We start from the raw sequence: 24,135 nt of genomic DNA on the forward strand, positions 1-24,135 counted from the left end.
TCAGAGAAGGGAAACTGCCTAAAGAAAGTTTGTCACCTTGCTTGTTTCCTTCTTGAGGCTGGAATGTACAGACCCAATGAATGAAGAGTCGCCCTAGAGTACTTTAGTGAACGGAGACCCGCATCTCAAAGGAAAGGATCTCAGTTGTGGTTTTGACTTCTTTGCAAACCAAGAAAGACTTTCTCATTTTCACCGCTGTGGCTGTAGTACATGCCACACTGTCAGACACATCCAAGCACAAACTGCAGGGAAGTACGGATATCAACTGCCCCTCAGTCATGATAGCTTTTAGTTCCTCTCAGTGTTCCTGTGGTAACTCATTTACAATCTGAGACAACTTATCCCACATCAAGTATAATTATATTTGGAGAGGGCGGCCTCATAATTAGCCACGTGCATCTGGAGGCTGACAGATAAATACACCTTGTGCCTGAAGAGGTTGAACTTCAAGGACTTCAAAGTCCTTCTTTCTGGGTGTGAATTTGGGAGGTGCCTGTTTTGACTTTTCCTGGACACTGACTACAAGTGATCCCGTTCCTGGGTGGGAAATAAAAGTATTCAGATCCTTTAGAAAGAACTTAGTGCCTTCTGTGTCTGCTTGCTTTGATGTGGCCAGTACTGGTACCTGTATTGATTGCGGTGTATACCACACATCTTTTGCAGGCTTTCACAGTCTTTGATATATTGGCGTGGCAAGCCTGCCAGGAACGGAAGAGTGCAGGATATTTAGAAGCTTGCGAGATTTCTCCTGCACCTCTTTTTGTGCCATATCCAGTGTGTCTGCCATGTGTTTGATGAGGTCTGGAATGCCATACAATCATCTACTGAGGCAGAAGTAAAAGGATTTACTCCCTCAACAGGAGAGGATGAAGAGATTGCAGTGGGGACCAGCTGTTTTGCCCCTTGCACTCATTTCTCTTCATTGCTTTCCTCCTCCTATCTTTTCATGATCTCAGGCCGCACTCGTTGATCTGGCTGGGATGGTCCATACTGACTCTTTAGAGAAAGGGATTTAACTCTGGAATGACAGATGGTGCAGATTTGTGTGACTACAGCTGCATACTAGAGCATTCAGTAGGGCATGGGTCGGTAGGTGTATGTTCATTGAGAGCTGCAGGTCATTTCCTATTGTGAGCTGCAGGTCATTTCCTATTGTTCCTTCTAGAATCCTTCCTGATTCCCATTATGCTTGGGGGTAGTAGGTATAAAGAAGAGTGAGTAGTTAGTCACTCAGTAGATGGGACTGAGAGGTAGTACACATCCTCCGAGGGAGCACTGTTTTATTAGGAGTGACCCACCTCTGATGGGATGAAATCAGCACTGGAAGTATCTTCTTCACCTGTATACCAATAACTCAGAGGTGGGGCTTAGATATCACCATGCTCAATCTCTCAAGACAACAACATGAGCTGTCCCTCTGGACCCACAGTTAAATTACTCAGTACTGTACATGCATGGAGTTCGGAGACAGCAGGCCCTGTGTACCAAAGAACACTGTCCAAGAAAACAAATATGGAAGCGGTGGGTATTGAATCTCCAAGTACCAAAACAGTCACGGTTGATGCATAAGAATCTACACTGAGAGAAACCCAGTCAACAGCTTTAGTGAGTACCGCTGATGCTTTCTTACTAGTTGGGACTGGGGCACCTGAGGGACCTCTCTCTCTCTTTTGGCCCAAGCAACCTATGCCCTGTGTCATCTCTGGAGTGGTGCTCCTTTCTGTCCATGACAGACAGAGTGAGCAGCCTAGGTGGATGACTTGGGCCTCTTAACTGGTGGAGGACTGTGGTGTAGCAGCGTCCTTCGTTTTGGTGCCCGAGGAAGTTTGCATTAAGTGCTTGAGGCGGAACAACTTTAGGTGGTTTTTCTAGTTCACTGGCTCTCAGCCAGGGGTACTTGTACCCCTGGGGGTACTCATAGGTCTTCCAGGGGGTACATCAACTCATCTAGCTATTTGCCTAGTTTTACAACAGGCTAATAAAAAGCAGTAGCAAAGTAAGTACGAACTAAAATTTCATAGACAATGATTTGTTTATATTGCTCTGTATACTATACACTGAAATGTAAGTACAATATTTATATTCCATTTGATTTATTGTATAATTATTTTGTAAAAATTAGAAAATAAGCAATTTTTCAGTAATAGTGCGCTGTGACACTTTTGCATTTTTATGTCTGGGTTTGTAAGTTTTTAAGTGAGGTGAAACTTGGGGGTACACAAGACAAATTAGACTCTTGAAAGGCGTACAGTAGTCTGGAAAGGATAAGAGCCACTGCTCTAGATTTCTCAGTTCTTAGGAGGAGCAGCAATATATGGAACATTGCTTTGGAATGTGTCTTTCTCCTAGGCAAAACAAGCACGCCCATCATTAAGTAGCACTAATACTTCCCACCAGGGACAGTTTTGAACCTCAGGGATTTTTCTTCTGCCACATTGCTAGAGCCTCTATGCACGGGTTGTCTAGCCTAAAGACTAAAATCTAATCAGAAATATATACAGTGTGCCTATATATAAATATATATATTACACACACAGCCAACAGCAGGGAACTAACTAAGTAGCAAAAGTAAAACACAGTAGCACAGTGAGCAAAGAAGTGGGTGGACAGTTTAGGGAACCACAAGTAGTAAGAAGGAACTGAGGGATGCATAAGCCCTTGTGTATGCACATGGATGAGGACATCTGAGGCACAGCCATGATCCCAATAGACAAGCTGTCCAAAATAATCAGATTCCATGTACATGGGATGCACAAGTACCAAGGGTGGAATCCATATGGAGAATCATTTGAAGAACTACATAAGATGATTTAAGTGTTACACAGACATAAATAAGACTGAAGCAATTAACATGCTTTCAAGCAGTCTAGCTGTATTTTTCTGATGAAAGCCAGCAATAAAAATTAAAAGTTGGTTTCACAGATGTTAAAAAAAAGTGACCTACAGCTGTTCATAGGTGTCCCTCTGCAATATTAAGGTAGACAAGACCAGCTATAGCAGAAGTGGGCAAACTTTTTGGCCTGAGGGCCACAGCGGGATTCCAAAACTGTATGGAGGCCTGGGTAGGGAAGGCTGTGCCTCCCCAAACCCTAACCCTATCTGCCCTGTCCCACTTCCCGCCCCCCTCAGAATCCACAACCCATCCAACCCCCACTACTCCTTGACTCCTGACCACCCCCTCCTGGAACCCCCTGCCCCTAACCGCCACCCTCCCACCCCCGGGACCCACCCCCTATCCAACCCCCCCGCTACCTGACTGCCCTGTCCTCTATATCCACACCCCTGTCCCCTGATAGGCCCCCAGGACTGCACCCCCATCCAACCCCCCCCCCATAAAGCCCCCTGCAAACATGGGCAGAGGACTCAGGAGGAGCAGGGGGCAGCCGCGCAGCTGGAGAGAAGCAGCGGTTTCCCCTTCAAAGTGCCACTTCTCTCCAGCCGGCTGTGCGGCCGCCTGGTGCTCCTCCTGAGTCCTCCACCCACGTTCATTGCGCTCTCGCCACCTGCACCTCCAGCTGCTCCCCTCTGCCCCCGCAGTGCAGACCCCTCCCGTGCTGGCGGCACAGCGAGCTGAGGCTGCAGAGGAGGGGCCGGGGGCTAGCCTCCCCAGCTGGGAGCTCAGGGGCCAAGCAGGATGGTCCTGTGGGCCATAGGTTGTCCACCTCGGACATATAGGCTTTATATTAAACCCCACAAAAAGTTACCATAAAAAAGTTACCACATCACCTGTGGGTGAACATTTTTCACAAATCACTCACTCTATATCTCACCTATCAGTCCTTATCCCCAAAGGAAACCGGCACAACACTTTCAAAAGATGAGCCTGGGAACTTAAATTCATAACTTTGCTAGACACTAAAAATCATGGACTGATTAGAGAAACTGGATTTATGGCTCATACAATTTGTCCCCTTCTAACAATCCCCCACAGCTTCCCCTCCCCTTCCTTTCCTCCCTATGACTGCAGGAGCATTAATGGGCCATTTCACCTTGAATGGTCTCTTGAAATGTGTGTTAGCTACATATGCTAAACAATCTGTTTCACCTTTTATTTGGCTCTGACACTCCAAGTTAGTTTCCCAGACATGTAGAAGAAGACTGTATGAGCTCAAAAACTTGTTTCTCTAAAGTTGGTCCAACAAAAGATATCACACCTCACCCACCTTGTCACCACAAAAAAAAAAGTCAGCTTTCCTTTATATATCAAAGAATAATGGGCATAATTTTCCCCATCTGAAGTCACCTTTAGCCAATAATGTCTCAAAAATAATCAATACATTCTCACGCTGGTGTATCTTTCCCTCCCATCACCATGACACTATTCATCATCAAGGCCTTGGCTAAAACAAATAAGTATGCTGTATCATTATATAATTTTTGCATGCTGAAAATTATCAAGCAGCAGCACTGTGGCATCCAATAAAGACAAAAAATAAAAATGTTTCCATAGTTACTTCAGTTGCTTATTTATCTTATTTAGCAAAATGCTAAATTTCATTTTTAAAAGTAAAAGCTATTTGTATTATAGTTAAAAACAGCATTTGATGAGTGATCAGATTCTACTTTTGACTCAAACAAACCTGATCTTGTTACAATTTGCAAAAAAAGGAACTCTATTAAACTTCTAGTTCATCTATTTTTTCATCCTTGTGAAATTTATAGATGCAACATATCTAAAACTCAGAATCTACGCCATACTCTCAAATACCATTAAATGCAGCTATTTACAGTTATAGAATATGGAAAATTGTGCATACCTATCGTATCAGCTTTACTAAATCTTCGTGTCACAATACCGTTCATGTTTCCATTTTCACACAGCTTTAATTCTGTTAGATATACTTCTACTTTGCAGTGCTTTACAAACATACCCTGTTCAACCACCTGAAAACACACCAAAAACAACAGATCAGTGTCTGCTATGAATCTGAATATATTTAGATATACATACTTACATGTACTTGTTTTTAGAAACCTCCTTATGAAACTAATAAAAATTCAGTGAATATAAAAGGTACAAATTATATTAAGCCAATTATAAATGCCAAATATCAGAAATAAAATTCTTGTATAACATTTTTAGAAAACATTCAGTATCTGAAAAAGTTGAATTTTCTGACAACTATTTTTTTCTGCAAATTGTATATGTACATATGTTAATACTATACATTATATATTTACCTATTATACAAGCATGCATATGTGTATATAATCAAAATGTACATTAATAAAATTGGAAATTTTTCAGTTTTAAAATCTGTTTAGTCTGAGTTAGTTCCTTGAAATATAAGCAGCAATTTTCTAGTTCCATATATTAAACCTTGACATACAGTTAAAAATTCCTTTTTTTTACTACCAATAAAACTTTAAGAACTACTGTAACAATACAGTAACAATTCTGGAGATTATATAACAAACTTTTAAAACAAATATTGTACATAAGCAACAACTGCCAAACAAATCGTTCATCTATGCTCTGGTAGTGGATATATTAGTTTTTGGCTTCATCCATGCAAGATATTTTAAAATTTGTTCTTTATATGTTTACTTTGCAATATCCACTATCAGACAGTAAAGCAGCTAGGGAAACATGCAAATTAATCAATCAAAGTAAAATCCAGAAAAAATATTCATGGTCACCTCTTAAATATATTTCCTTTTGATCCTTCAAAGTGTAACTGCAGTACTTAGTCAAGTAGACTGTTCTGAAAATAGCCATCAGCCTGATATATGATACATCAGACAAATACGGTAAAAAAGAAGGCACCAAATAATTACTTGGAGGGATCTGCTGTACGAAACCTGCTTAAGAGCAAGCATTACAGGAAAAATATGCATCAATGAACTATTCACCCAGTGTTTAACAATTAGCCTTGAGCTGTAATAACTACCAACTGGGGTCACATTTAACTACAATGCATCTTAACACAAGTTTAACATCTTATCTACACTGGGGTTTTTATATCTATGCAAGGGCTGCAGTGATGTAAACTGTGATTTGCTTTGGTGCGGCTTACCCTCAGATTAAGGCAACGTTAAAGCATGCTGTATTATCCAAAGAGCCACACTGGGCAACATCGAGAACCTAGTACATTGCTATAATCTAAATTTAGGTACACCGCCTCAAAAAGTTTTACAACAGTGAAGAACATCGCTGCAAAGCATAAGGGATAAAAAGAAAAGTGAACAGCCAAATGGGGAGACTGCTCCCCAGAAGTCAAAGAAAAAGCATCTCCACCCCTTGCAGAAAGATTAAAGAGGAAACAGGACAGAGAAATCAATGAACAAATGGGGGGCGGGGGGAGAGAAATGATGAAGATAAAGAGAGAAAGTGTATCTGTAATTGTTGCATGAAAATATATTTAACCTGATTCCCACTAATGGGACCATATATTTGAGAGAATATTGGCAAAATCTCTCTTTGAGCAACTCTAACCTAATAGTCCTGGAAGAGTGTAGTTGTGCTATTCTACTTCAACACTTATGTTATCCCTGATACTCTATTGGTCAGTTCCTTCTAAGCATCCCCATAATAGTTACTGGTGAAAAAGGGGGGGCGGGGAGGAAAAACAACAATGCAAAATTACAGAACCTTTTGCGAAGTAGGGAGGAAGGAGAGAAACTGTTTATTTGCTGAAATGTATATGTATACATTGTATACAAAAGGTTCTGTAATTTTGCATTGTTGTTTTTCCTCCCCACCCCCCCTTTTTCACCAGTAACTATTATGGAGATGCTTAGAAGGAACTGACCAATAGAGTACCAGGGATAACATAAGTGGGTAAATAATTATCTTTGAAAAATAACCATCCTAATGTAATCTTACTCTTACAAACTAAAGTTCCATGGATGTTTCTTTAAAAATAAAATAAAAAGAAAATAATAGGCCAGGCAGCATGTAATGATAAATAAATGCTGAGTCCATTACATACCACAAATTTAATTTCTTGAGCTCTATACCTCTCACGAAAGAGAGAGGAATCCATGAAGGCGTGAGCCTTCTTCTACAGGTCCAGCTGGCACTTGCCCATGAAAGGTGAGCTGTCAGCATTATAGACTGGTAAATTCTGTGTTCACTGAAGTAAGGGTGAGGACCTGCTGTGCCAAAAGTCCAAGCCTCAGCCATAGAAGACTATCATCAGAAACAAGACTAGAATTATAACCAATGACTACCATAAAGTGAAGGTATTTCATATTGGCCAACTTGGAAATGGTCACAGTAACAAACATATTATTACACCTTCAATAACTGGTCCAGAATAGGATGCCTTAAAATCACTGTCCTGAAAATCCAAATTCAATCTCCAAATTAGAAGGGACCACATCTTAGCTATCTTTTATATAAAATGGGAAGAAAAACAATACTGTACAAGTACATACAAGAGTGGTTTGTGCCAAGGCTTTCTGGGCAGACTGTGCCTAAGGAATGAGCTCTCAAGCAGTCCACAGATACGTCAGGGCCCAGAGGCAGGGTGTGCATATCCTGACTAATGTGCTCAAAACTTCAGCTGGAACAAAGGCCTCATTTTTGGCAGCAGGACAGTGCTTTGGTGCTAAAAACTGGGACACCATTAAAAGCAATCTTCTGAATAGAAGAGATTATGAGTTTATTTATCACATATGAGGAACCATTAGGTGATCTACTGGTGCCAACTTTATTAGGTCTGGAGCAGCTCTTCATTAACATTGGATTCAGACTTCATAATTCACAACTATAAAAAGCTGACCTTGTCTGATTTTTTTGTATTACAATTGTGAAAAGTACACCATAGCTGATAAAATTGAGATTTTTCAGAACTAGCTTACGAGATTATTTGCACTAATGAGATTCAGCAGCCTCTAAAGTTTAAGGTTTTCTTGAAAAAATAACAGGATTCAGTTCAATGAAAAAAAGTCACCCATCCTTCTTCAGCTTTGTTCAAGGTGTTTGTGGTTTTTTTTAATTGAGCCAATTCCTAAAACCTGAATATGAAAAAAAGCCCAAATAAGTGACTGTATTAACTAAAACAATATTAAGTTGACATATTCATCATGGACAGGACTTTGTGAGCTCCCAATATGCAAAACTCCAATTGATTTCACCAGGGCCAATAGCGTCTGTAGGACTACATTCAGGATGATCTTAGTTTCACACTGTTTAATTTGTTTAGAGAGTACCTTGCGTGCTATTGGCTCCTGACCTTCCATCAGTGTGTACCAGCTAACTAGTTTATTCCAGCCTTCAGTTGGCAAAAGGATGTAGTCCAGCTCATCAATGAGATGCTCCTTGAGAGACTGAGAGTCCCCATCTGTGAGGAAGAGGGAGAGATTGATTTTTAATCCACCATGTTTATCATCACTGGTGTTTTTGATGTACCACTGCATTAATACTGAAAATACCAATAAAAAATGTAGTAATTAACTGTTTCTCAGAAATATACTCTTTTCTTAGTGTTTGAAATTCTATAGCCAAATAATGTTAATATTATGACTGAATTAAAGCACCAAGATGTAATTTATAAATATTTAGGGGGAAGGGGGAAATTTTAGCAATGAAGTCTCCAATATAAGGATGGTTGGACTGCTGCAGTTTATTTCTATTAAATGAAACAGAAATAAAATCCATAACCTTTCTGGACATGCAGTTTACAGTCATCAAGATGGCATGCATCCTACATAGCACTTTGACATACAGTAATGTTCTTACTGTAAAAAATAAATCCACAACACATGAAGCAGTCCTATAAAAAGAGAAGTTACTTACCTTATACAGTAACTAGTGTTCTTCAAGATGTGTAGTCCCTGTCTGTATTCCATTGTGAGTGAGCATGTGGCTCCATGTGCCCGAGACTGGAAGATTTTTGCTAGTCATGTCCATTGGTCTGTGCTTGAGCCCTTCTCTTCCTCATGCTCCTAACCAAGGGCCTAAGAGGTAGTCTGGACCAATGGCCTCTCAATTTCCTTTTCTACCATGTATCATATCTAAAGATCGGAAGCAGAGAGGAAGGAGAGCAGGTAGCGGAATGCAGATAGGGACCACATCTTGAAAAACTCCAAGTACTGCACTGTACAACTTTCTTCTTCAAGTGTTGGTCCCTAAACGTATTCCACTGTGGGCGATTGACAAGCAGTGCTTATCAAGGAGGAGGGAGCGAGGACCTCTGTGATACTACTGATTGGAGTACTTCTGTACAGAAAAATGCATCAGCTGCAGAAGCCTACACTAACTCATGATGTCTTCAACAGGTATGCCCTGAACTCCAAGTAGCCACTTTACAGATTTCAACAATAGGAACTCTTTTAAGGGAGAGTACAGAGGCCACCTGGGTTCTAACAGAGTGAGCTCTCTCATCTTGTGATGGAGGAGTGTCTGTCAATTTGTACACAATAGAATGCATCCTAAAATCCACTTGGAAAGTCTTTGGGAGAAAACTACTTCCCCTCTCCTTTGTTCTGTGAATGACATCAGCAGTCTAGGCAATTTCCTAAATGGTCTTGTTTTTTTGGAGGCAGAATGCCACAGCTCGATGGCTGTCAAGAATGAAGTGTTTGGTTTTCATTAGTGGCATGCGCTGTTGGGAAGAAAATAGGTAGATGGACTGCCTGATTCAGATGAAAATCAGAGATGATTTAAGGAGTAAATTTAGGATGTAGCCTCAGAGCAATTTTAGCTTTGTGAAATCAGGCCTTCCAAAAAAACATACTATCATCAAATTGATGAAGACAGAGTAGTCATCAATCAGAGTATAACAGGTGCTGATAGCTCTCTTGGCAGTTGAGAGAGACCCGAGGTCCAATACGGTAGACATGTAGAGTCCTCTGCAATTATCTGATGGCTGTCAAGACCAGGCTGAAAACCATTTTTGCACTTGGCTGTGTGGCATTTTCTAGTGGACTCTTTTCTACTATTGTTATGTATGGGCTGAATTACTTCAGAGCATGCATTTTTTAGGTTTTACACCAGAAAACAGGCTGTCAGTTAGAAGGAAGCCAGATTGGGATGCTTGACTCTGCCTCTGCCCTGGGTCAAAAAGGTCTGGAAACTGATGTATGCATGTATTGACATCTGAAGAAAGTTAGGGAACCACAACTGCCTGGGCCATCTGATAGCAATAAGAATGACCACTGTACCATTCTCCCTGATTTCCTTAGAACCTAAAGTTAATAAAAATTGATAGGAAGGTACACAGCAGTTGCTTTGACCAGAAAATTAGGAGTGCGTTTCCTCTGGAGTCTTGCCCTTGACCCCACTGGAGCAGTAGACTGTGTACTTCCTGTTGTTGGGATGCCAAAAAGGTCCCAGAATGGGGACCCCAATGGCAAAATGCATGCTGTGCCATGGAATTAAATAGCTCCCATTTGTGGTTCTAAGAGAAGGATCTCCTGAGGCTGTCGACTAAACATGTTGTACATTTCTGGCAGATGTACTGCTAATGGGGTGATCCAGTGGCAAATACACCAGTTTCAAAGTTTTACAGCCTCAATAGATCTTGCTCCCACTTGTTTCTTGGTGTAAAACACTGTTCATATGTCTGACATCAGATGAATATGTAGGGGCTGAATGATGGGGTGAAAATGCTTGCATGATTCGCATATTGCCCGCAGTTCAAGCAGGCTAAGATAGGTCCAGGAGTCCTGTGGAGATCATGTTCCTCGAGCTCATTTGGGGGGGCAGGGGAAGGGGAGACACCCCAGCCTAACTGGGGACATCTCCCCCACAACTCATTCTCCCACCATGATAGAAAAGCTTGGATCTCAGGCACATGAAGTACATGTGCACCTACAGTGGAATACATATGGGGACCAACAGACAAAGAACAACCAGAAGATATAGGAGACACCAGGCAAGAAAATGTGCAAGCAAGTTCCATTATCAGAAACACTTTTTTTAAAATTTCAATTATGAAAGGGTTTTCTTTTGATTTAAAGCGTGTCATGCAATATCAATTATACATTCTACAAATATATTAGAAATTAGACATTACACGTTATAAGGTTCTACAAATACATTAGAAGCAAGAAGAAAACCAAGGACAGGGTAGGCCCATTACTCAATGATGGGGGTGGGGGGAGGGACAGAAAATGTGGCAATGGCAGAGGTGCTTAATGACTTCTTTGTTTTGGTTTTCACCAAGAAGGTTGGTGGCGATTGGATGTCTAACATAGTCCATGTCTGTGAAAATGAGGTAGGCTCAGAGGCTACAATAGAAAAAGAACAAGTTAAAAATTACTTAGCCAAGCTAGATGTCTTCAAGCCACCAGGGCCTGATGAAATGCACCCTAGAAGTCTCAAGGAGCTAACTGAGGAGATATCTGAGCCATTAAAGATTATCTTTGAAAAGTCATGGAAGATGGGAGAGATTCCAGATGACTGGAAAAGGGCAAATATAGTGCCAACCTATAAAAAGGGAAATGAGGACAACCTGGGGAATTACAGACCAGTCAGCTTAACTTCTGTACCCGGAAAGATAATGGAGCAAATAATTAAGCAATCAATTTGAAAACACATAGAAGATAATTAGGTGATAAGTAACAGTCAGCATGGATTTGTCAAACACAAATCGTGTCAAACCAAACAGATAGCTTTCTTTGACAGGGTAACCAGCCTTCAGGGTGGGAGCAAAAGCAGTAGACTTGGTATATCTTGACTTTAGTAAAGCTTTTGATGCTGTCTCACGTGACCTTCTCAAACAAACCAAGGAAAAGCAACCTAGATGGAGCAACAAGGTGGGTGCAAAACTGGTTGGCAAACCATTCCCAGAGAGTAATTATCAGTGGTTCACAATCATGCTGGAGGGACATAACAAGTGGGGTCCTGCAGAGATCAGTTCTGGGTCCGTTTCTGTTCAATATCTTCATCAATGATTTAGATAATGGTATAGAGAGTACATTTATAAAGTTCGCGGACAATACCAAGCTGGGAGGGGTTGCAAGCGCTTTGCAGGATAGGATTAAAATTCAAAATGATCTGGACAAATTAGAGAAATGGTGTGAAATAAATAGGATGAATGAAATTCAATAAGGACAAATGCAAAGTACTCCATTTAGGAAGGAACGATCAGTTGCACACATACAAAATGGGAGATGACTGCCTAGGAAGGAGTACTGCAGAAAGGGATCTGGGGGTCATATTGGACCATAAGATAAATATGAGCCAACAGTGTACCACTGTTGCAAAGAAAGCGATCATCATTCTGGGACGTATAAGCAAGTGTGTTGTAAGCAAGACATGAGAAGTAATTCTTTCACTCTACTCCGCACTAATTAGGCCTCAACTGGAGTACTGTGTCCAGTTCTGGGTGCCGCATTTCGGGAAAGAGGTGGACAAATTGGAGAAAGTCCAGAGAAAAGCAAGAAAAATGATTAAAGGTCTAGAAAACATGACCCTATGAGGGAAGATTGAAAAAACTGAGTTTGTTTATTCTGGAAAAGAGAAGACCGAGAGGGGACATGATAACAGTTTTCAAGTACATAAAAGGCTGTTACTAGGAGGAGGGAGAAGAATTGTTCTTCTTAACCTCTGAGAATAGGACAAGAAGCAATGAGCTTAATATGCAGAAAGAGAGGTTTAGGTTGGACATTAGGAAAAACTTCCTGTCAGGGAGGTTCAGCCCTAGAATAAATTGCCTAGGGAGGTTATGGAATCTCCATCACTGGAGATTTTTAAGAGCAGGTTAGAGAAACACCTGTCAGGATGTGATGTCCCTTCATCTGAACGTACTGCAGAAAGTAAACCAATAAAATTAGATTTAAATATACTTGTCTTTAATAATCTAGATACTAATCAATCAGATGAGGAAACTAGGTTTTGTGAAATATGGTTCATCCCACGGTGTCCTTTTAACCCAAAGCAGGGTGCACAGAGAAAGAGGAAGAGTCCATAAAAATCTAATTTTTCCTCATGTCTGCCTTTACCTTGAAGTTGTATTTAAAATAAAATTCTTGTTATCTTATGGAGAAAAAGTTACTTTTCTCTCAAAAAATAAAAAGAGAAGGAGCACACATCACAATAAGTATCAAAACCTCTAGTTTTATTTTTCACTTAGATTGTATTTTTATAATCATCTCAAGTTTTGTCTCTCTGCTTACAAATATAAAGTAGCATATTTTTGCGCCAATTAGTCTGTACAAAGAGGATATATCCGCTTTCGGGTGTCAGCTGGGGTCCCAGGGATGGACCACTTACGTCAGCAGCTGTATTGCCCCACAGCAAGAGTTTATGGGACCGCCTCTCTTGGCAGCAGTGCTGCCCAGTGGCAAGAATCTATGGGGCCACCTCTCCTGGTGGCGAGAGTACGTGGGGCTGCTTGTCCTGGCATGTATCACCCAGTGGCGAGAGTCTATGGGGCCCCCTCTTCTGGTGGCAGTATCGCCTGGCAGCAAGTGCGGGAAAGGTAGGGAACCCTGGCCCACCCTACTCCATCGGGTTCCAACCCAGGGCTCTCTGAAATCAGTTACTCTGTTGCAGGCTTCAGGTCTCCGTGTACCCAAATACTTCCTCTGGGTTGCTTCCCACCCTTGGTCCCAGCTCTGGAATCTCCTTTGCTGGCACCAGCTCATCTTCTCCTTTGGACTCTGCAGTCGACTGGAATCATCTGGCACAGTCAGGGTATTCACAGTTGGTGGTTCAGAATCCCAGCCGCTGTTCAGCAGGGGCCTGCAGCACACGTATGCTCACCTCCTCAGCCAGTCCAGACTTAGCTGCTTCCTTTTATATGCTTCCTCCACTGGGGGCATGTTCAGCAAGAGTGTGGGGGCATGACTCGGGCCCACAGCAATTTGTTAACCCCTGTGTTGCCAATGGGGGGTTGGTACACCCCATAACACTATAAAATTATTGATTTTGATAAAAAGAAATTGTCTGCTCTCACCCCTAAAAAAAAAAAAAAAAAGACCCTTTAAAATAAAAACCCAAAACTTCTAAATAAGCTCTACTCTGATGTCCATTGGCAAGGAAACTTTTGATTATAAATTCTGAGTACAAGTTTTAATGATGTCTCATTTCCTGATTGACAGCAGTGTCTGTGAGGATGCCTAGTGATGCAGACTGGAAAACAGCCAGCAGGATCTCAGCTGCTATCTCACACCCTGCCCAGAAGTAAAAAAAATCCTTCTCCAAAGCTCCAACAAACTCCTTTCCCCACAAGCACTCAGTCTCTGTAGCTTATGCCGGCAAGGGAACAGTTAGTGCACAGAGAATTCAAAAGGAAGACAGCAATGAGGTATTCCTGCTGCTCCAATCACAAGGGCAATGGAGATGCATCCTTGCCTCCTTCTACAGATCTTTCCTCATTCTAAAAGCAGCAATCCTCCCCACCCCTGCTAGTAGTTCTGCAGCATGTGCACATACAGGTGACAGAATGTGAGAGGTGTTGCCTTTGGTTCACAGACAGGGGGAGAGTGCTCCTTGCGATCATCACTGGCAGCTCTGAGAAGGTCAAAAAGTACTAATAAAGTAGCATGCAACCTTTGCAGGACCACAGACTACATGGCTACTTGTCAGGAGCCAGAGGACATGATGTAATTTTCATATACATTTTCATAGGATTTTAGGCAGCAAAACTCTCAAAAATTAACTGGTAAGAAAAATTTAATGGAAAAAAATACCAGAGTAGGGTTTAGTAGGCATTAGTTATGAAGAACTGGTTTAGAGAAAACAGAGAATCATAGAAACGTAGGGCTGGAAGGGACCCTGAAAAGTCATCAAGCCATGCCCCTTGTGCTGTAGCAGGACCACATAAATCTACACCAGGGATCAGCAACCTTTCAAAGAAGAAGAGCTATTTTTTTGTTTCTGCCTTTGACCAGAATATTCTGAGAGCCGCATCACACGCAAAGCTACTTGTAGAGTTAGAATTTATCAACTAATAATAATGGAACATATTAAAGTTATTACCACTCATCAATACTTTTAATGCGACTCCTGCCGTTTGAATTTGAATATAAATAGGAAGGGGCTCCGGGCTGGGACAGAGGGTTGGGAGGGAGGGGGTGCAAGGTGCAGGCTCTGGCTGGGAGGCGCTATAAAAACTCCATGGCCTACCTGTGCCACAACAACTGTTTTTCTGCATATAAAAGCCTGGGCTGGCATTAAGGGGTAGCAAGCAGGGCAACAGCCCCATGCCACAGCGGGCATTGCAAAGCTAAGTTGCTCAGGCTTCGGCTTCAGCCCCAGGTGGTGGGGATCGGAGCCCCGAACTGCAGTCCTACATGGCATTGGCTTTCTGCCCTGGGCCTTAGCAAGTCTAACACCAGCCATGCTTGGCAGACTCCCTGAAACCTGCTCGTGGGCCCCAGACCCCTGGTTGAGAACCACTGGATCTAGACCTACCATTGTTCTGATCTGTTATGAGATTTCTTATGAAAAAGGGGATTTTTAACATTACACAATCTACAAAGCAAAGATAACTGCGTATAATTACATATTTTGGGGGCGAGGGAGTATCACAGTTTACTATAAGGTTACACTATACTTTTCTGCAGCCACTGAAAGTGACAATAAATTTACACTACCAGAAATTACCACTATCAGTAATAGTTGTAGGAGTATCAGTTTTTATAAACTTTTCTTTTTAAATTGATCCTAATTTAGGCAGTGATAAAGGAATGTTAAATTATCCCATTTTCATTTTGGAAACTTCTTTAGACAGTCAGAAAACCGTACAATACATCTTGCTCATATGCTCAGAGGTCTTATGGCTTGTTTACATGAGGAAGATGCACCTGTTTAACTAAGGGTACTGCTACACTGTACACTGCTTTTGACAGCATGTAGAATAAGTAAGCATGTACACCCCCTAGCACAGGTATAACTAGCAATGAGGCATGGCTTAAGTGAGTAAAGACACACCTGAAGGTTGCGGGCATGTATATGAGTACATACCCTACATGGCTCTCTATTTGCCCAAGCCATACCTCCCTGCCTTTGCTGCTATTAGCCGTATAGCATTCCGCTGCATTTCCACTGCTGGAGCCTTTCCCCTGTGCAAGAAAAGACTCTGTCAACAGGGAACGACTCTGGCAAGAGGACGCAATGGGGAAAAGCCTGGACAGTTCTCCATTGCAGAGCCTTTCCCGCTGCATGGAAAGACTCTGGCAGGGGTGAAAGGCTGTGCCAGCTCCCTGTCATTGGAGCCTGTCCCCACCACAGGGGCAGAGGGAAAAGGGTCCACCAGCTCCCAACTGCTGGAGCCTTTACGCACTGAGGGGAAAGGCTCTGGAGGGGGAGAAGATCAGGGAGCACTTGGGAAGGCTCAATTGTTCCTTGCCAGGGTGAAAGGCTCTGGCACCAGAGAGCTGCTAAAGCTTTTCCCGCAACGTCTCCTCCATGCCAGAGCCTTTCACTGACTTGCGTAGCTACACACTGCAGTATGGACGCAGCAGGCTTTTCACAGAGGCTTGTAGCTACATGTATCCTAAACGCTGCTGCCAGTGGCATGTAGTGCAGACATAGCCTCAAGGTGTAATTTTAACACAATTTAGTTTATACCAGTACAAAAGGATGCGTGAACATTTCAGTCTTGCTTAAATCAATTAGGAATCAATTTAAGCAAAATGAGATAAGCCTGTTTTAAATTAGAGTGTACGCACAGCATTTTGCACTTTAAAAATGTTTTATGTAGAAGCAGTGCAACTTCTGAATGCATTCAAGGGCTTATATTAGTGAACTTGCACTGAGTTCATCAACTTCTGTGGCTGATTCAAAGCTATCCTTAAGCTAATCAGACAGAAAATCAAAAGAACCTTGCATGTTATCAAATACTGATATTACCATAACAGAGGCCACAGCTAGTATTATAAAAATCCAAATTTATGAACTGTAATAAATCATTAAGAATATTGGTACCCCATCACTGTCTGAACAAAATATGTTTACATTAACTAAATGTTAATGAAGATAAATTGTTTTTGTAACTGAAAGTTACCAAAGATACATATATAAAATTGTTCAAGGAATACAAAGTGGGATTTATTACTGTAACAGATTAAAATTGTACCAATGGGAACTAAAAGTTTAAGTTTACATCTTTATTCCATGTAAATATTAATAAATTACCTTTGAGAAGTCCAGAATTATCAATGGGACCAGGGTACACATTCTGATCCCCCATCTGGTATTTGTCCCAGCTGTCAAACCCAACATATTTTTTCCACTGTTTGAACCAGCGACTATCCACTAAATACCTTGAAAAGGGAAAACACAGAATTACTGGCAAATCTGAAGCATAGTTTTAGTACTTTAATATGATTGACATAAAATAAGATAGGATAGTTGGAAGTGAATTACTCTGACTCAAGGGGCACCATCAATCTGAAATCTTAGAAGTGTTTGTGTGCGTGTGTGTCTATATATGCACTCGCAGATACCTAAAGTCACCCTGCCAATCATTCCACAGGCTCCCAATCTCTTAATTTTAGTAATATTAAGCATTACAACAGCTTGTTCAAATTTTCAGACACAGGTATTATTTATAAGTTGATAGCGTCGCTTTATAGTATTGCAAAATGCCTTCCTATCAAAAAACTTCAACATAGAGGCCTTACAAAATACACAAACGTTTATCAGAAGATACACAAAAATTACTGGCCACTCTTACTATCAGGTATCTTTTCTCAACTGCCTAGGAGTTATTCATGCTGGGCAAGTAGGATTTTGTAAGGCTGCCAATATAGCATAACTAGTCAAAGAATGCCAAGTTTTAAACAAACTTCTATGATCTCCTTATTTAGCACAAAAATTAAGCAGCTCGTTTCAGGAATAAGACTGGAAACTCAGATACGATCTATGGCCAGCTCTGTGCTAGAATAAGTTTGCTGGTATACCTATAATGACACAGAAGCACTTCTGCTAGTATAACTTACACTGGTTCAGTGAGCAAATAAAACCATATACTAGCAAAAGCACTTTTATGCTGATATAACTGTGTCTACAGTAGGGTTGTTACGGTCTTGTCCCACAATAATCGTATCAGGCCATGAAGTTTAAGAATGAACAGAACTTCAGCCAGTATAGAAATGATGCAAAAAACCCACCCTAAACTTCTTAATGACATTGCTATACTAATGAAAGTTTCTCCTGTAGTCCTGGCTTATAACATGTTAATAAATAAAATACTCTTTAAAACCTGAACTTCTGAAGGTAGGAGTTAATTATTTCTTTTTCACCCCTTTCCATCAATACTATTGTGTATGTGTATATATGAATGAATGGTTTCAGAGGAACAGCCGTGTTAGTCTGTATTCGCAAACTCTAAGGTGCCACAAGTACTCCTTTTCTTTATATGAATGAATGAATACCAAGAAGCTGTATATCCTTATGTAATTATCCTCAAAACAACTGGCAAAAAGGCATTCAAGTGTAAATAAATTCAAAAGTAAATAAAATTATCATTTTAAAAATCAGTTTGTTATAGTGAGTCAGTAAATTATGCTAACACAATCTTTTTAAAAAGATGAAGTTCCTTAAAAGACGTTAACACCCAATTTAAATCCACCTCTACTTTTCAGACATGTGCTCCCGTGAACAATCCCCTCAGAGATGAGAGATCTGGAAAGCATTTTATACAAGTTAGGCTTCTTAAAGACATGCTTATATTTAGATGCAACACTTAGGGGCAAAGACTTCTACATAAAACGGTGAAGATCAAAACTTCCAATCTGAATTGTACTTCACACAGAACTCAATTTTTCGCCTAATGAAGTTAAGGCAAAATTCCCACCGACCCATACTGCAGTCAGTTGAAAAATGTGGCAGTTTTGCAGTGATCAGAAGTGTCAAGCATTACTACACACGCACAAAACATTATAACTGTCAGCTTGGATTTTTCCTGCTTCATGCAATTCCCAAAGCTGATTTAGTAACATTTAAAAACTATAATATGATGCTTTTAAAGGTGCATGAAACTTATTTTTTCCTTCAAGGAGGAATCCATGCAACTGGCCAAAGAGAAAACACAAGATGAAAAATATTAATCCCTCCATAACGGATTTCATCCACAGTGCAGTCTGCTTGATTCCGCCCATCTTTTTTAAAATTAGCAAAATTTATAATACTAAACATACAAGACAAAAAAATCTGTATAAATCAGTACGAGTGCAAGTACATGTACATTCACAAAGACACACATTTCAGCTCTAAAAATATGTGCATCTATATTCTGTACTCTAACAACATACACATTAAATCTGAACACATTTATTTTAGACGCCATTCAATTTTGATTCTAATAAAGTCTGGCTGCCGTAACTTAATGTTGAACAATACGTTAAAGTCCTGCCATTTAGTCCAGTGAGCTTAAAAAAACCTCCCCCATTTTAGTCATTTGTGCAAAAGAAACCCTGTTTTACCACTAAACTGGAAGAATTAAGAGAATACCTGACTTCTCTAGTCTGTTTCAGTAACTGAACTGATCTTTTCAGACTCATTTATGCAGTCAACAGGTTTAAGGATCAAATCTTCAATTTCAGCACTGTGTCAAAAACCTCAGCTTTAAGGCTCCAACAGTAATAAAGCTCTCAACCAGAAGCTTTGACGATTAAAAATTACCAGTTTATAAAACAGTGGAAACACACAACTTTATCCAGGCTTAATATTTAATTTTATGTATTCACTTCTTTAAAGTAATTTATAACTACTACCCAACAGTAAAATAAAGGTTTGATTGATTTTTAAAAGTTCTTGTCAGAACCATGATATCAGGCTAGCTTTAAACTTTGGAGTAGGGCTGTCAAGCAATTAAAAAATTAATAAGAAAAGGAGTACTTGTGGCACCTTAGAGACTAACCAAACAAATTGGTTAGTCTCTAAGGTGCCACAAGTACTCCTTTTCTTTTTGCGAATACAGACTAACACGACTGTTACTCTGAAACCTAAAAAATTAATGGTGATTAACTGCACTGTTACACAATAATAAAATACCATTTATATAAATATTTTTGGATGTTTTCTACATTTTCAAATATATTGAATTATAACAGAATACAAAGTGTACAGTGCTCACTTTATATTTATTTTTTATTGAAAATATTTGCACTATAAAAAAACAAAATAGTATTTTTCAATTCACCCAATATAAGTACTGTAGTGCAATCTCTTTATCATGAAAGTAGAACTTACAAATGTAGAATTATCTACAAAAAAACTGCATTAAAAAATAAAACCATGTAAAACTTCAGAGCCTACAAGTCCACTCAGTCCTACTTCTTGTTCAGCCAATCGCTCAAACAAACAAGTTTGTTTACATTTGCATGAGATAATGCTGCCCGCTTCTTGTTCATAATGTCACCTGAAAGTGAGAACGGGTGTTCTCATGGCACTGTTGCAGCCAGCATCGCAAGATATTTACATGCCAGATGCGCTAAAGATTCATATGCCCCTTCATGCTTCAACCACTATTCCAGAGCACATGTGTCCATGCTGATGATGGGTTTTGCTCAATAACAATCCAAAGCAGTGTGGACCAACGCATGTTCATTTTCATCATCCGAGTCAGATACCACCAGCAACAGATTTTCTGTATCCGTATCAAAGCGTTGCTCTTTTAAGACTTTTAAAAGCATGCTGCACACCTCATCCTCTCAGATTTTGGAAGGCACTTCAGATTCTTAAACATTGGGTCAAGTGCTGTAGCTATTTTCAGAAATCTCACATTGGTACCTTCTTTGCATTCTGTCAAATCTGCAGCAAAAGTGTTCTTAAAATGAACGTGTGCTGACTCATCATCCGAGACTACTATAAAATGAAATATATGGCAGAATGTGGGTAAAACAGAGCCAGAGACATACAATTTTCCCCCAAGGAGTTCAGTCACAAATGTAATTAACACTTTTATAAAAAACAAACAAACAAAAAAAAAACCAAGCATCATCAGTATGGAAGCACGTCCTCTGAAATGGTGGTCGAAGCATGAAGGGGCATACGAATGTTAAGCACAGGGGTTCTGAAACTGGGGGTTGGGATGCCACAGGGGGTCGCAAGGTTATTGCATGGGGCAGGGGGGTCCACAAGCTGTCAGCCTCCACCCCAAACCTCACTTCACATCCAGCATTTATGATGGTGTTAAAGTGTTTTTAATTTATAGGGGGTTGTACTTAGGGGCTTGCTATGTGAAAGGGATTCCAGTCCAAAAGTTTGAGAACCAGTGGTTCAGCATATCTGGCACATAAATACACCTTGCACTGCCAGCTACAAAAGTCCCATGTAAATGCCTGTTCTCAGTTTCTGATGATATTGTAAATAAGAAGTGGGCAACATTATCTCCTGTGGATGTAAACAAACTTTTTCTTAGCGATTCGCTGAACGAGAAGTAGGACTGCATGGACTTGTAGGCTCTAAAGTTTTACACTGTTTTGTTTTTAAGTGCAGTTATGCAACAACAAAAATCTATATTTGTAAGTTGCACTTTCACGAAAAGAGATAGCATTACAGTACTTGTAGGAGGTGAACTGAAAAATACTGTTTTTTCCCCCCATCATTTTTAAAGTGCAAATATTTGTAATAAAAAATAATATAAAGTGACCAGTGTGCATTTTGTATTTTGTGTTGTAACTGAAATAAATATATGTGAAAATGTAGAAAGACATCCAAAATATTTAATAAATTTCAATTGGTATTCTATTGATTAATCACATTGTTAAACAACAGCCCTACTTTAGAGAAACCCCACCACACTGTTCACTGGCAAACATTTAGTAAGGTGTCTACCATAATGAACAACTGAAGCAAGTGAAGATGAAATAACAGTTCTGTGTCCATAACATACTGGATAAAACATGCACTGGTTATACATTAAAGCACTCGATTTTTTCACTACTAGTAGCTTTCAACTATATCTTTATTACAATTGTAGAAGTTAACGTAACAGTACAACTACACAATTAAAATAGTGATGAAATACAAAATGTAAGGCTCATTAATTATGAAAGCTTAAATTATTCAGGAGATGACTGCAATGATATCCTGATTTTCCAGCATCAGATGTGGTCAGGATCACCACAAGTGCTTTTAGAGGTATATGCTGAGAAATATATGTAGGAGGAGATCAGTGTTCTCGAGTTTCCCCTACTATTATGTTATCTAGCAAAGTCTGTGCCCTGGTGCACCATATTCACATATTACCAAGAGAAATGGCATATTTATTACTGTCTCATTTAGCCTGGTTAACTTGCTCTAAAACCACGAGTATCAAAAGACTAAAAAATATCAACCATGGAACAGCATAAATGTAATTCAGTTGAATAATAAATGTGTAAAAACTAAAAGAGCCTAAATTCAAATATTTTCCACATACCAACAGTTCATTTTCTCAGTCAGAAGACCTTTACCTTCCTGAAGATCAAGGTTTACCCCTTTTACACCAATTCAAACAGCCCCGTAATACCATCCAAAGAAGCTTCTTTATTCAACAGGGAAAACAGGGATTTCAACAACATAATAGAACTGGGAAAAAATGCACTAAGATTACAAATTGTACCAGCAGGGCTGGTGCTAGTCTCCACTCCTCCAGCCTGTTATTGCTGAACAAATATTCTCCCTTTCAGTCTTCAACTGTTTCCACTCTGATGCCCACAGAGCAGCCAGGCAGGCAGTGTCCAACACATTTAAAAAAACAAAACAAAAAACCCCCACCATTTTCTACATAGACACAGCATTCATCTCCAGTCTTGATTAACATAGCCTCTACACTGCCCCCCCCCCTGCCCCCAGCATCCATTTCTTTTTTCTTCAGGAGATGCAAAAAGCTGTCCTAATGTCATCATTTTGACCACATCATGCTGTTTCCATGTGTATTCAGAGCCCAATAGCTCCCATTTTGCCATCACATTAAATTTAAGGTTTTTGTGAACCCCTTAAAATATTTCCACACTGCAATTAAAAACACGCAACTGGGCCATGCCGACTGACTCAGGCTAAGAAACTGTTTAATTGTAGTGTAGCCCTTCTGGCTCAGGCTGGAGCCTGAGCTCTGGGACATCTCCACCCCCAACTCCAGCCCCCAGCAAAGGGTCCCAGAGCTTGGGCTTGGCATCTACACTACAATTAAACAGCCCCTATCCACGCCAGCTGGCACGAGCCAGCCACAGGTGTCTAAATGCAATGCCAACATACCCTTAAAGGCCCATCATAACTCCATCTGACTTTTCTATCCTTGTCTTTGGGAACTTTGATAATTCTGGAACTGCTCCACCAGTTCTGTCAGCCTTGAGAACCTTTTTATCAACTTAATCAAATCTCTCCCCCGCACTTTGTTCCCCACATTTGCCTAAAACAGAACATTATCCTGAGCTGGCACACAAACCCACTGCCCTTTCCTCATTCACTTAAAAATTCCTAAGAGCTACTCCATAATAAGAAAAGGAGGACTTGTGGCACCTTAGAGACTAACAAATTTATTTGAGCATAAGCTTTCGTGAGCTACACTGAATGCATCCGATGAAGTGAGCTGTAGCTCACGAAAGCTTATGCTCAAATAAATTTGTTAGTCTCTAAGGTGCCACAAGTCCTCCTTTTCTTTCTGCGGATACAGTCTAACACGGCTGCTACTCATTCTTCGATAATGTTTACAAGAAACTAGCTAACTAAGCCATCTACTTATCTGTTAACATATGAATGAACCAAGGGTGTTGTGATTTTCCAACCTTGAAGCGAAGATTTTTTTCTGGAAAAAGGCCGAGGAGGGAGGCAAGGTGAGGGAGACAAGCTAGGAAACTTTAATGAAATGGAAAACTTGACACATATTATGCAATACATGCTGCATGTCTATTTACTCCTCAAACATAAAAATCATGGTCAAAAATGAAAAGCAAGTAAAACACATGCAATAAATGAGTTCCCAATCTATTGCCTGCTTTCAGACTTGCCTTTCTTTTGCATCTGTTAGATATCAGTACACTCTAAGCAAATCATTGATGCTGAGCTGGCCAAACAGGAATTCAGATCTTTTAAAAATTAACAAAACTCTGAATTCAGCGGTCCTGACTTTTGCAATTTTACTTCCACAATTTCCCCACCATTTTGGGGCAACAAATAACTTATTTCACAAACAAACAGAATTTTGGAATATGAATGTTAAAATACGATTAAAATAGTCAACTCTGATAACCCTGTCCATCAAACTTCAAACTCTTCTTCCAAGTCTAGGTTCAAGCAATAACCTC

The 24,135-nt window shown here is 40.2% G+C and overlaps 1 protein-coding gene across 10 annotated transcripts in view; it reads right to left on the bottom strand.

Annotated features, from left to right (window-relative positions):
- Positions 1-24,135, bottom strand: part of USP15 (ubiquitin specific peptidase 15) — a 136,921-nt gene that overhangs the window by 86,383 nt on the left and 26,403 nt on the right. For all 10 annotated transcript variants that reach the window (XR_012156773.1, XM_073327929.1, XM_073327930.1 and 7 more), the window contains exons 2-4: positions 17,036-17,163; positions 8,158-8,288; positions 4,758-4,884 (exon numbers count right to left, since the gene is read on the bottom strand). Coding sequence is in view for 9 of the 10 variants with exons in the window: in XM_073327929.1 (XP_073184030.1) it covers positions 4,758-4,884; positions 8,158-8,288; positions 17,036-17,163 (386 nt within the window). In the remaining variant the exon portion in view is untranslated. The remainder of the gene's footprint in view (positions 1-4,757; positions 4,885-8,157; positions 8,289-17,035; positions 17,164-24,135) is intronic.

The sequence above is a fragment of the Lepidochelys kempii genome, chromosome 1 (genome assembly GCF_965140265.1).
Source record: "Lepidochelys kempii isolate rLepKem1 chromosome 1, rLepKem1.hap2, whole genome shotgun sequence".
Lineage (NCBI taxonomy): Eukaryota > Metazoa > Chordata > Testudines > Cheloniidae > Lepidochelys > Lepidochelys kempii.